Here is a 13,081-nt window from a genome sequence, read left to right on the forward strand (position 1 = left end):
TTTTGCTTGGGCGTTTCGCTTCATACCACCCACCCGCGTCCACCGATTTTTGTCATTGCGTTTCAATCCGCGAGTTGAGACGGTTCTTTCGCGAGTGTTTCTCACGCATTATGCGATTCTTGTTCCTTTGTGTCGGTCCATCGCAAATGTTTTGTGTATCTTCGTTGTCATTTTTTTTATTTCTCGGTTCGACGACCATCTGATTTGCTACGTTCGGTGTGCGTTTCGATTCCGAATGTTGATGAACGTTTGAATGGAGGAAATTGCGTGTGTTTTATCGGGATAAAATTGGCTAATCGCGTGTGAGTCGACAGACAGAAAGTTGTGGGCAAGTTTCTGATCGCTTTTGGTATCAACCCACTGATTCTTGACCGACGAGAAGAACCGCACAAGAATCATTGCACTTTGGTGATCGAAGCGGAAGTGAATACCGTCCGCATACCTTGGTTGGGGCTGGTTGCGAGGGAACGGTGCCAGTTTTGTGCGTGTCACAGTTGTGGAAAAATCAATGAAGACGAGAGGCGATGAGAATGGAAAATCGACGCTTCTTTAATCAGGAAGGCAAGGAGGCGAAAAATTTCTACCATCTGTCCGACGATGGCGAGGAGGGTGGCTGCAGCAGTAAGTACCAATTTGAGCAACATCGTCGTCGTCATAAAATAGTAATGCGTGGGCGGTCGTGGGAAACCAGTAAAGAAGATTCTGCTATTTCAGTGGGATGTTAACGTGTTTTATTTCTCTGCAGGAAGCTACATGAGGAAGCCTCCGATGCACTTTAAGCCACGCTCGCTTCAGAGTGCTTCGCAAAGCAAATCAGCTGCTAAATCGTCCGCTCCACGGGTACGATCCGCCTCGACGGGAAGGGACAAAAAGTCGGAACTCCAAGCCCGCTATTGGGCGTTTCTCTTCGGAAACTTGCAAAGATCTGTAATTGGTTTGTCTCAAAGCACATTTTCAATTACTAATTCATAACTTCATTCAAGGTGAACGAAATTTACCAAACGGTTGAGTGCTACGAAAATTTACCGTCATGTCAGGAAGCAATTCTCGTGCTGGAAAACTATATACGAGACTTTCGGGCGCTGGCCGAGTGGTTCAAGGTTTCCTGGGATTATGAAGCCACGCCACTGCCACAGCGGCCGCAATCGTTGGCATGGGAGGTGCGGAAGAGCAATCCCGCTCCACGTGAGTACATCGTTTGTTCAATATTGACATTGGGGTGGCAGGCTTGCTATCTTCAGTCGGCTATCGTGACGCCTGTTCTCGGCCCGCTGACCTTTAGTTTTGACTGGCAGTTATTTTTCGAAATGCAGTTTTGATTTTCTGTCGATAGTAAAGGTGTGGTATAGGTGAGATGGGCCGACATCGGCTTCAGCCTTGTCAACATTGACAACGTACAACTTGACATGCAAGTGTCCGAGACCGGACACAATCAACGAACCAAAGAACTTGACGATGACATGAGATGAATGGTCCTGAACTGAAATAAATAATCAATTTCTGCACTTAGTGCTAACCGGGCTCACAAGATTAGTCGGCACATCGTAGAATACCTTGCCCTAGCATTTTGGAGAACCTAATAAACCAAAATGATATGAAGAGTCTCTACGAAGGTTTATCCGTTCTAACATTTGGTCTTGTTAGTGTAGAATATTATGTTGAGTCTTAATCAGATCTCCAGGATGATGTGGAGAATCAAAATAGCTATTCATAGCAAAACAACGAAGCTTACCGAGTAGGATAGTTACGACGAGTGTTTTAAAAAATCGAATTTAGCAACGAATTTCATGCACAATTTTTTGCACTCAAAAGAGTGTCGAAAGTGAAACTTTACGCCGAAAACAAAGCCTCCGAAAAACGTGTTACGGCAAGTTTGCAATGACATAGCTTAGCAATTTCTGGATGAATTTCAAAAATTGTAGTACGTCTAGAATTCCTAGGGTCTATAGATTATTTTTATGGGAAACAGATTGAAAATAGGATCGTCTATATTTTTTTTTAAAGAGGAGCAGTTCCACACAGATTCGCAAATCGTTTCGGATCGACCTTTTAACGATTAGGGGAAATGCAGGTAATGTTGGCTTAAGTGTCCCTAATTTGGGCCCATACATAAATTCAGCAATTAACTAAATTTTCAATAGCAACTAAAAATATCCATTAGTAACGTCCCAATAATGCGTTCATCTAAATAAAATTGATAAATAGCAGACTTTTAACGATGGGCCCAAATTAGGGACATCTAGGCCGACATTACCTACATTTCCCCTATGATGAAACTTTGCACAGTTGTTTGTTATTGCTCAACATGCCATTTTACATATATGGTTCCCTAGTTTTGCACACGACTAACACTTGAAAAGGGCTTATGCAAAAATGATACGCATCAATAGAAAAATATATATCTCGACCGAGCCATGTTTCAACATAATCGTAGAAAGTCAATCAAAAAATTTAAAAAAAATTCGTTATTTGAAATGGAACTGCTGAGAGAAAAGAGTCGTTACACATTTTTTTAAGGTGTGTTTATGGTTTTTGCATGTGGCTTAAGATCAACAATATAAACTAATGGACACAAATGTTCATAATTAGCCAGAATACAGTCATGGTTCCAATATATGGATCCTGGAGACGAAGGAACGGTCCTCCGGAAGATCCGGAACTACCGAAAAAGTGGTCCATCCACGAAACCGATCCTAGAGCTCAGAGGTTTTTTTTTAACATTATGAATTGTGATATATGAAATAATTTGGGAACGTGATATAAACATGGCCATGGAATCATTCTCCGGAAGATCCGGAACATCCGTAAAAGTTGTAAATCAATGAAACTGTTCCTATATCACCGCGGTTTTTTTTCGAACACACTTGGAACTGAGATAATAGTGATAATTTGGGGTCGCTACATAAACATGGATCCGGTTGTCCATGAGACCGGTCCTTCTGAAGATCCGGATCATCCGTTAAAGTGGCCAATTCATGAAACTGACCCTAGAGCTGCGCAGTTTTTGAAAAATTCTAGGAACACTGATGACAGAATGATTTTGGGATCGTGACATAAACATGGACCCTGATGACCATGGGACCGTCCTCCGGTAGATCCGGAGCATCCGTAAAAGTAGTCAATCCACGAAACTGATCCTAGAGCTCCGTGTTTTTTAAAACATCAAGAACTGTGATATAAGATAAAATTTGGGGTCGTGACATAAACATGGATCCAGATGGCCATCGGACCGTCATACGAGAAATCCTGAACATCCGTAAAAGTAATCAATCTACGAAACTGATCCTAGAGCTCTGCGGTTTTTCGAAAATACTTGACACTGTCATATATAAATTAATTGGGGGTTGTAACATCGGACCTCCGGAAGATCTGGAACATCCTTAAAAATGGTCAATCCACAAAACTGATTCTATAGCTCCACGGTTTTTTCGAAAGAATTTGGAACTGTGTTATAAGAAAGAATTTGGGGTCATGACATAATCATGAACCTGGATGGCCATGGGACCGTCGTCTGGAAGATCTGGAACATCCGAAAAATGGTCAATCCATAAAACTGATAGGAGAGCTCATCGTTTTTTTTTTTCAAAAACACACGTGGAACTGTGTTATAAGAAATAATTTGGGGTCGTGACATAAACATGGACTTGAATGGCCATTGGACGGAAGATTTTCTGAATGTGCTGCCATCTAGAGAGTGTTCCCGGTTTGAGGTTATCGTAGCTTGGTTCCAATCAGCAGATGGCCCGGTGTAATCACGTTGTAGTCGCTTGGATCGGAAGACGGTGCTATCAGAGGGCGTGAGTTTAGCAAGCCTTCAATCTGAACCAGCAACGTATGTCACTCTTCTTCGGTTAGTTTAGCTTCTCCTGCTGTGCGCTTCAGGAAGTATTTTGCTAATTTAACACCAGCCTCCCATAAACCTCCTACGTGTGGTGATCGTGGAGTTATAAAATGCCAATTAATCTCTCGTGGCATTTTGAATTCCTCGATGGCTTGGATTGTCTGTTGTTGACGCAGAAGTACGTGAAGTTCATGCAGTTCTGAGCTTGCGCCGGCAAAATTAGTGGCGTTGTCGCTAAAGATGTCGGATGGAAGCCCGCGACGACCAACGAACCTATGCAGAGCTGCTATGAAGGCACTTGTCGTAAGGTTTGACACAAGTTCTATATGGATGCACTTTGTCGCCATGCATATAAACAATGCCATGTATCCTTTTTCGTAGACTGGCTTCCTTGCACTGAAAATGTATTTTCGTTATTTCTCTGAAAACCGTTTCGTAAAAATGAATATCGTACATACAACACATCTTTCATAAATGGTACGAAACATTCGTTTTTCCTGTCATCTGGCGCAATGTCAATATTACACCTTATTCGTATAATATACAAATACATCTTCGTACAATCAAACCAACAACTGCGCTTATTGTCTCCTAAAGTGCTGATTGTGTGTTGGTGATGGGACATTTTTTTTTAGAAATATTGTCGGTTTGACCAATACATGCGAGCTACAACAATAAATCAAATTACTCGTCTTGGTGGTTTTATGTTAGAGAAAAAAAAAATACTTGCAAGCAGCAGAAAAAGCAAGCGTAATCGAATTATCGTTCCATGAGTGCTTATTATTTGCCTTTAGCTTTACCATTTCTCATAGCACAGATAGAGCGATGGATAAAGCACAAAGCTGACGATCGCAAGGTTCATGAGTCGAGTCCGGTCTGAAACTTATTTTTATTTTTTTGTCATATTTATTCCTTCCAATGATGAAGTTATTTTTACCCATCCTCACTCACACACTCCACATTTTTCGGTTTCCACAACCAACACTTGTGGCCCGCTGGTTGGGTGTAGCGATAGCGAGTGTGGCAGTTCTAACGAAACTAGCTTCATACAATGTACAAATCTATTTCGTTGCAGAAAACAACGAATAAATTCGTAGAACAAACGAGCGATTTCGTTGTATAAACAAAATTTTATTTTCAGTGTGGGTGTCCCTTCCGAACGTAAATAGGTCCCGTAAAATCTATCCCCGTACGCTGAAAAAGGTGTGCCTGGGTCACCCTGTAGCTTGGTAAGTTTCCCATGTAGATCTTGCTATCCACTGGATTGACCTTGAAACACACTATACACTTCCGGAGTTGTTGTCGGATAGCGTTCCGACCGTTGATAATCCAGAAACGCTGCCTGATAATCGAGAGGGTACCACTTGGACCAACGTGAAGGTTCTCGTTGTGAATAGCTTGTATCAATAACTTTGTCACTGGATGCTGATCGTAGCACACGTTGGCATGCTTGATTCTTGCGTTAACCCGCAAGATTCCATTTTCATCCATCCACGGATTCAGGCTTCGTAGTCTTCCTACATATCTTCCCTATTGTTCGTTCTTCTGACCCTTCTCGATCTGCTGTATTTCTTCGCTTAACTGCTGCTGTTGAACCATTCTGACGATTGCGCTAAGGGCCAATCTCATCTCCTTGACTGTAACGTATTTCGAATCATCACCTACCATCCTGAGTTTCGTCGCCTTATTGTAGAAACGGATAACGTAAGACATCACACGCTGCAGCTGTCTGAAGGAACTGAACTTCGTAAGTACAGGCATGTCGGTCATGGACAAACTTGCCAACATCGCAACCCGCATTTCTGGTAGATCCTTCACTTCTTCCGGAACCTCTTCTCCGTACTGATTTTGCCGTAGGTACTCTGGCCCGTGCCACCAAACTTGACTCTGAACTAGTGCCTTCGCATCGAGACCTCGTGACACTAGGTCTGCTGGATTATCGCTCGACCTAACATAACCGTATTCGTAGGAAGACGTAAGTTCTTTCGTACCCAGCACAAGACTATTTGTGAATCTGACCACATCATCTTTCGTCGAAAATCCATCTTGAGTGCCGTTGCCACTTGCGTAACCAACCTTGCCATGAGCTGAAAGCCACACAGTTCCAGTCTAGGAATAGTACCCTTGGATGCTACCCGAGATTTGCTGACCAGTAAGTGGAGTTCCACCGTATTGTCTTCATGAATGCTTCGAAGGAAAACACACGTTCCGAAGGCTTCCAAAGTTGCATCAGAGAAGGCGTGTATTTCGACTGCAATCCTCCGAGGCGAAACTACCAGGCGTTCGAGCTTCAAATCCGTCAATGCTTGCAGACCAGCACGAAATCGCTTCCATGCCTCCAACAGTTCCGTTGGTAGTTCTTCATCCCACGACATCTTTGCCCTCCACAGCTGCCGAATAAGAAGCTAAGCAACAACCACCACCGGTGCCAAGAGACCCATTGGATCGAAGATTTTGGCGATCTCAGCAGTGGCGTCGCGTAACCTCACTTTTGACCTGTTCAACAACTTTGAAAACGTTATTTAGGGTCATGTTTACATTCAAATCAGTTTCAAAAAGCTTAGGGTCTTCTAGTTTCACTGATTTTTATCCATTGGAACCAATATTGTTTTGTTTGTTTACGTTTTGAGAGTTGTTGAACAGGTAGATTGAGGTTAGGGCGACGCCACTGGATCTCAGAGAGAATGAAACATTTCGTTACCGGTTGCGAATGGTCAGCTGGCTCTATGTGGAACCTCAATTGATCGTTTGACGGGTCCCAAAGTAAGCCAAGCGTTCGAATCACATTGTTGACTCCGTGTTGTTCAAATGACATCTGCTTTTCACGAAGATCCTCTGGGATTGATGCTAGTAATTCTGGAGAATTCGAGCACCACTTGTGTAGTTCAAAACCTCCCTTTCGTAGTAGCTCCACTAATTCTGTGCGTACCTCCGTAGCTTCTTCCAAACTATCGACTCCTGACAACACATCGTCGATGTAAAAATCGTTCTCCAGTATTTTGGCTGCCCTTGGAAATGCGTGTCCTTCGTCCTGTACTAACTGCTTCAATGTTCGAGTGGCCAAGTATGGTGCTGACGCCATCCCGTACGTTACTGTAGTAAGCTCGAGAATCATCAACGGAGCGGAAGGGTTGGATCTCCAGAAAACACGCAGGAACTTGGTATGCTCAAGGCTCACTGCAATCATCCTGAACATTTTCGAAACATCTCCAGTAAAAACGACGGGATAGATTCGAAACCGTACGCATATATCAACGAGAGGATCTTGTATGGTCGGTCCCACCATAAGCTTGTCGTTGAGGGATAGACCAGAAGTAGACTTCGCAGTTGCATCAAATACAGTGCGTAACTTCGTGATAGATGACGATGGTTTCAGTATAGCATGATGCGGAAGAAAGTAACCGTCCGATGTGTCTTCCGTTTCGTTCAGAACTCGGCAATGACCAAGTCGAATGTACTCTTCAACAAATTCACAATACGCTTTCTTGAGTTCCGCATCTCTGCTCAATTTCTTCTCGAGGTAGGTGAACCGTTGCAGAGCGTGATGCTTCGAGTCACCTAGTTGATTCACATTGCTTCAAAATGGTAGCTTCACAGTATATCGTTCGCTCGAGCCCCTCGTAGTAGTTTGCATATAGTAGTCATCACATGCCACCTCTTCCGGCGACATTTTCGTAGTTGTAGAAACTTCTTCAGATTCCCAAAACTTCTCAATCAGCTTGTCCAAGTTTGGTTCTTGACACGCCACATTGCAACTGACCATCTGACCACCACCCATCCGAACACAGTGTCTTGTAAGAACGGTAAATTTGCAGCAAGCTTGACATTACCTGATTTCAAGAGACCGAAGAAGTGTCCAATGCCTATGAGCATGTCCACTCGCTGAGGGCGATTAAATCCCGGATCTGCCAAATGCAGAACAAAAGTTGCACCGGATATCCACCGATGCCGCTAGAGATGACACCTTCATTGGAGAAACTTTCATCGCAGTAGTAGTACCGATAGGTCGCTTCTGTTTTGCAGCAACCGTGTTGGATTCAATCCTTTCCAAAATTTGACAGCGCTTTGCGAGAAAGGTAGTCGTTTCCTCGTAAGTTGGAATTTCTCCGTGCGTGATACTGCCTTCCCAAAGCTTCCGTGTTTCCAGATCCATCTAAGAAGCTAAAATGTTGACAAGCAAAACTTCCGAAACACCTTCCACTTCGTATTCGTGGAATTTGAAGGCCTCCACATGACGTTTACACTCATCCACCAAGTTGCGCAATTGTTTTCCGCTTTCACCTGTCATCGCCTTGAGGTTGAGCAAACCATTTGCGTGTATGTCCACAATTTTTCGTTTGTCCTCGTACCGCTGCGTGAGATAAAGCCAAGCTGCGTCGAAATTGCTGTCGTTGATCGTTTGTTGGTCGATTACTCCTGCAGCATCACCAACCAAATACTTGTCAAGATGGTAGAGTTTCGTAGCATCATATTCCCCCGGGTACTTGTTCATGACATCGGTGAATATGGCCTTGAACTTGAACCAATTCTCAGCCTTGCCATCGAACGTTGGTAGCGGGGTGTGAAGCAGCGGCGATGATTGAACTCGTACTGCTTGTTGCTGGACATTTAATGGTGCAGGAACGATGTTTGCTTCACGTTTGACAGCTTCTAACAATCTGCATACAACTGCTCTCACCTCGTTATGCAGATCCTCGAACTCGACGTACTTTGCCTCCTGGTGCTAGAGCGTAAATCCTATTCTGGAAGATATTAAACTCTTCGTAAGCAGCGTCAACCGTTTTGAGATGCGTTTGTAGTAGAAATTCATCTGGAACAGTAAGTTTCTGTTCAGCCCGTTGTAGCACATTCTTGATTCGCGTAACCTTGCCTTTTACGACTCCTCGCTGCTGGACAAGAGCTTGAAATTCTTCCGCCATTTACTTTTTCCGCTGGTTTTTTGCCTGTACACGCTTCTGCTCTCCGACTGGTGTGCTGAACACCTCCCAATCCGGACGGAAAACTCTATTTCTAATATTTTTCGTTCAAAACAATCTACTAACCCTAGGAATTCTAGAGATACAACAATTTTTGAAATTAATCACGAAATGGCTAAGTTCTACCATTGTAAACTTGCCGTTACACACTTTTTTGAGGCATCGTATTCGGAGTGTTAATGATGTTGAGGCTCCGTGAAGTTCAAAGGCTAAACAATTCAGGGTGAACATTGAACAAGATTTCGATCAACTGTTCCAACTTTATTCATTTATCTATTGTCGCGTTCGTTTTTGCGGTGTAGCTACACCGGTGCTACACTGCCGTACACCGAAATAAATTAGGATGTAGATATAGGATGCACCTTTGTTTACAAACAAATGAAGTTGATCTGTAAAAGACTCGTGCTTATTCCTGCTTACACTACACGGGTGCTACACCGCAAAAACGAAAACGACATATCGCTTGTAAACGGCCTTAGAAAGTTTGTTTACAAATGCTTTTGTGCCGTTATCAAATGTTATGCCTGATATGACAACTAGTTTTGTGTTTGTGTGTGTCGATGCGCATTATGACCAATGAGGTACAGAGAGAGGTGAAGCAGATCGTGAAATATGGTTGTATTAGTAATCCAAAAGATCAACGTAAACGCAATTAGGGACGTCACTAATTGCTTGTATCGTACAGGGGTTTCACTCACACAACTTAACCAATTGCTTCACATTGGTAATCCAGCTCATTGCATTATGACATCGCAGGGTGACAGTCGAAGCTGCCACGTACGAGCCCAGCGGCGAACGCAGTAGTAGGGGTACTTCGTTAGGTAGTTGTCTCCAACATCTCCCCTCTTCAATGCAGATGGTAGGGGTCGAACCAGGCATGGAAAATCATTTGCATTCATTTCGTGCATTCATTTACATTCATTTGCCTCTAACTTTTTTCTTCAACAGCATTCCGCAAAATGATGTATACAGCTTTTGTAGGTTTTGTTATTAGCTACAACTTTTCCTAACAAGTCCGTTTCTCTTATGCATGATGAACCAGAGCGAACAGAAGCCACTACTGTTTTTCAGTGAATGTATTTTACATTCACTGAAAAACAGTAACAAGTTCTGCCCGCTGTAGTTCGTGATGCATAAGAGATACAGATTTGAGTTATGAGCACTGAGTTGTAGCTAATAACAAAACCTACAAAAGCTCTATACATCATTTTGCGGAATGCTGTTGATAAAAAAGTTAGAGGCAAATGAATGTATGAAATGAATGCAAATGATTTTCCATGCCTGGGTCGAACCACTGCGGCGGTCTTCTGGTCCTAGAAGACGACGACAAGGTTGATGGTACTGGCGTTCTGGTTTGCAACGCACTAGCCTGCATATTAGTCGCCGTTAAATCCGGAGAGTCTGCTGAACTCGACGAACTAGAACTAGGTGTCAATTGAGGCGTCGGTACATCCGACAGAGACGGTGAGCCAACTGGGACAGTGGACCTAGGTAGATTACAGCTGTCTAGTAGGACATCAAGCGGTAGCTTCCTTTGGTGAGCTAGATCACTGCCTGTAGATATACCATGATCACGAAATCACGCAATTGATTCACGTGCGATCTTGTCAGTCGTCGGTCGTTTACCCATATAGAGTACATCACTCGGCCAATCTTTCCGCAGATGACCCCTGGTTCCCAACTCCACTTGCTGTTGCTGTAAATTTTGGCATATACCAGGTCGTGAGGCGCATAGCTTCTTCTTGGTGTGCCCTCTGCTTGCTGCGTTGGAGGTGGGTGTACTGGAGGGCGAAGAAGATCAAGGCTTGTACGGATGCGACGCCCAAACATGGTTTCTGCTGGAGACAGGCCGTCCGTAACCTGGCGGTTTGGTGTAGATCGATACGTCAGCAGAAAAATGCCCAACGCTTCTTCCATGGTCTTCCTGAACTGATCCGACGAGTTACAATCATCTCTAGCCATTTGGAGTAGGTGTCGATGACCAGTAAAAAATAGTTTCCATAAATTGGTCCGGCAAAATCAATATGAACCAGGCGTTGGCCACAGTACAGGTGCTGCGTGTGGAGGAGATTTTGCTGCTAATGCACACTGTTCGCATGCCTTCATGAACGACGCGATGTCCTGATCCAGGGAAGGCCAATAGATATAACCTCTAGCGAGGGCCTTCATTCTTACGATCCCTGGATGGCCTTGGTGAAGTTGCTGTATACATCACTTACGGTGTTGCTCAGGTATTACGAGCCGTTTCCCGAACATGATGCACGCATCCGTAGTGCTCAGCGAACCCTTTCTGGCATAGTAACGTTGAAGCTCGGCATTGGACTTGTCGAGCTTTTCGGGCCAACCATCCCGAAGGAAGCGATAGACCTTCCGTAGCACTGGGTCAGCCTGTGTATCTTTCTCCACTGTGGAGGAAACTCGTTAGCTACTTCGTTCACCACTGACCTGATGTCATCTTCTAAGATGATGCTTGCGATGACATAATCTTCATCTGGTTTGATTTCTTCTTCTTCTTGTTCGCATTTCAAGCTTATTGCTTAGCGCATATTAGCTTATTGCGTGCTCTCAACTTAGTGTTCTAAATGCACTTCCACAGTTATTAATTAAGAGCTTTCGATGCCAATACCAATGCATGAATTTGTATATTGTGTGGCAAGCACAATGATACTCTATGCCCAGGGAAGTCGAGAGAATTTCCAACCCGAAAGATTCCCTCGACTGGACCGGGAATCGAACCCGCCGCCTCTGGCTTGGTAATACCGTGCCTTTACTGACTAGGCTATGAGGCCCCCATCATCTGGTTTGACATGGTTGTCAATTAGCCGTGACAAAACGTCAGTATTACCGAACTTAGCAGTAGGCACATATTCTACAGTAATATCGTATAATAAAAGAATTAGCACCCAACGTTGAAAACGATTAGCGGTGTATACGGGAATTCCCTTGCTTGAGCCGAAAATCCGAACCAATGGCGCATGGTCTGCCTGAAGACGGAATCTGCGCCCGAAGATCATCTTTTGAAATACTACAGCCAATCCCTCACTCCATCGGTCGGTGTTGGTGCTACCATCAGCGGTACCTATGGCTGATGGTAGCACCAACACCGACCGATGGAGTGTCCGCAGAAGCCACTATTTCGTGCCTTGGATCGTAATGCGTCAGCAAAAGGTCCGAACTAAGAATCTCCTTAAAGCGGTCGAACGCTCGCTGACATTCCATCGTCCATCGAAATTTCACTCCTTGTTTAAGCAGCTCATGGGGCCTGCCTTAGCTCTGTCGGTGAAGGCGCAGCTACAAATCAAGACCATGCTGGAGGTAACTGGGTTTGATTCCCGGTCCGGTCTAGGAATTTTTCGGGTTGGAAAATTTCTCGACTCCCTGGGCATAGAGTATGATTGTACTTACCACACAATTATACTAATGCAAAAATGTTAGCAGGCATCGAAAGCTCTCAATTAATAACTGTGGAAGTGCATCTAGAACACTAAGTTGAGAGCACGCAATAAGCTAATATGCCATATGCAATAAACTTGAAATGCGAAGAAGAAGAAGTTAAGCAGCTCATCTAGCGGAAAACGTAAAGACCGGATGGTTGGCACAAAATTCCCGTAGAAATTTACAGCGCCCAAAAACGAACGCACTTCGCTGACATCCGTAAGTGCAGGTAGCTGCTTGATGGCCTCAACTTTCGCTGGATCAGGCCTCAACCCATGGCGATCGAGCAGATGGCCTAGGTAACGAATTTGCTCGTTGCCAAAGGAGCACCTGCTGAGACGAATGGTGAATCCATATTCCTTGATTCTATCAAGCACGGCACGAAGGTTTCTCATATGGCCTGCTGCATCGATACCACCAACTACTACATCGTCAAGATACCCACTGGTACGAACAAGGCCAGCGAGCATCGTATCGATCACTTGCTGGAATGCTCCTGGCGCCGCCTTCACTTCAGATGGAAGACAGTTATACCTATATAGGCCCCGATGAGTGTTAATTGTAAGCATCTCGCGTGAGCCTTCATCCATTTCCATTTGCAGGAATGCATCAGTCAAATCTATCTGGCTGAAAACGGTGCAGTTAGCCAGACTCGCAAAGATATCCTGTAGTAACGGGAGTGGGTACTGATGAGACTGTAACGCGTCATTTAACCCCGTTGAATAGTCACCACATATCCGAATCGACCCGCTTGACTTGCGGACCACCACGATTGGAGTAGCCCACTCCATGAAGTCTACAGGCGTGATGATCTGTTCCTGCTCCAGTC

General features: G+C 44.3%; 1 protein-coding gene across 1 annotated transcript in view; it reads left to right on the top strand.

Moving 5' to 3' along the window:
- Positions 1–13,081, top strand: part of ssp3 (short spindle 3) — a 169,674-nt gene continuing 156,593 nt past the window's right edge. The window contains exons 1-3 of the mRNA XM_065232867.1: positions 1–621; positions 746–927; positions 984–1,185. Of these exons, the coding sequence (XP_065088939.1) occupies positions 525–621; positions 746–927; positions 984–1,185 (481 nt within the window). The 5' untranslated portion in view covers positions 1–524. The remainder of the gene's footprint in view (positions 622–745; positions 928–983; positions 1,186–13,081) is intronic.

The sequence above is a fragment of the Ochlerotatus camptorhynchus genome, unplaced genomic scaffold (genome assembly GCF_037179485.1).
Source record: "Ochlerotatus camptorhynchus isolate MF236.1 unplaced genomic scaffold, CSIRO-AGI_Acam_v1.1 ptg000379l, whole genome shotgun sequence".
Classification (NCBI taxonomy): Eukaryota; Metazoa; Arthropoda; class Insecta; order Diptera; family Culicidae; genus Ochlerotatus; species Ochlerotatus camptorhynchus.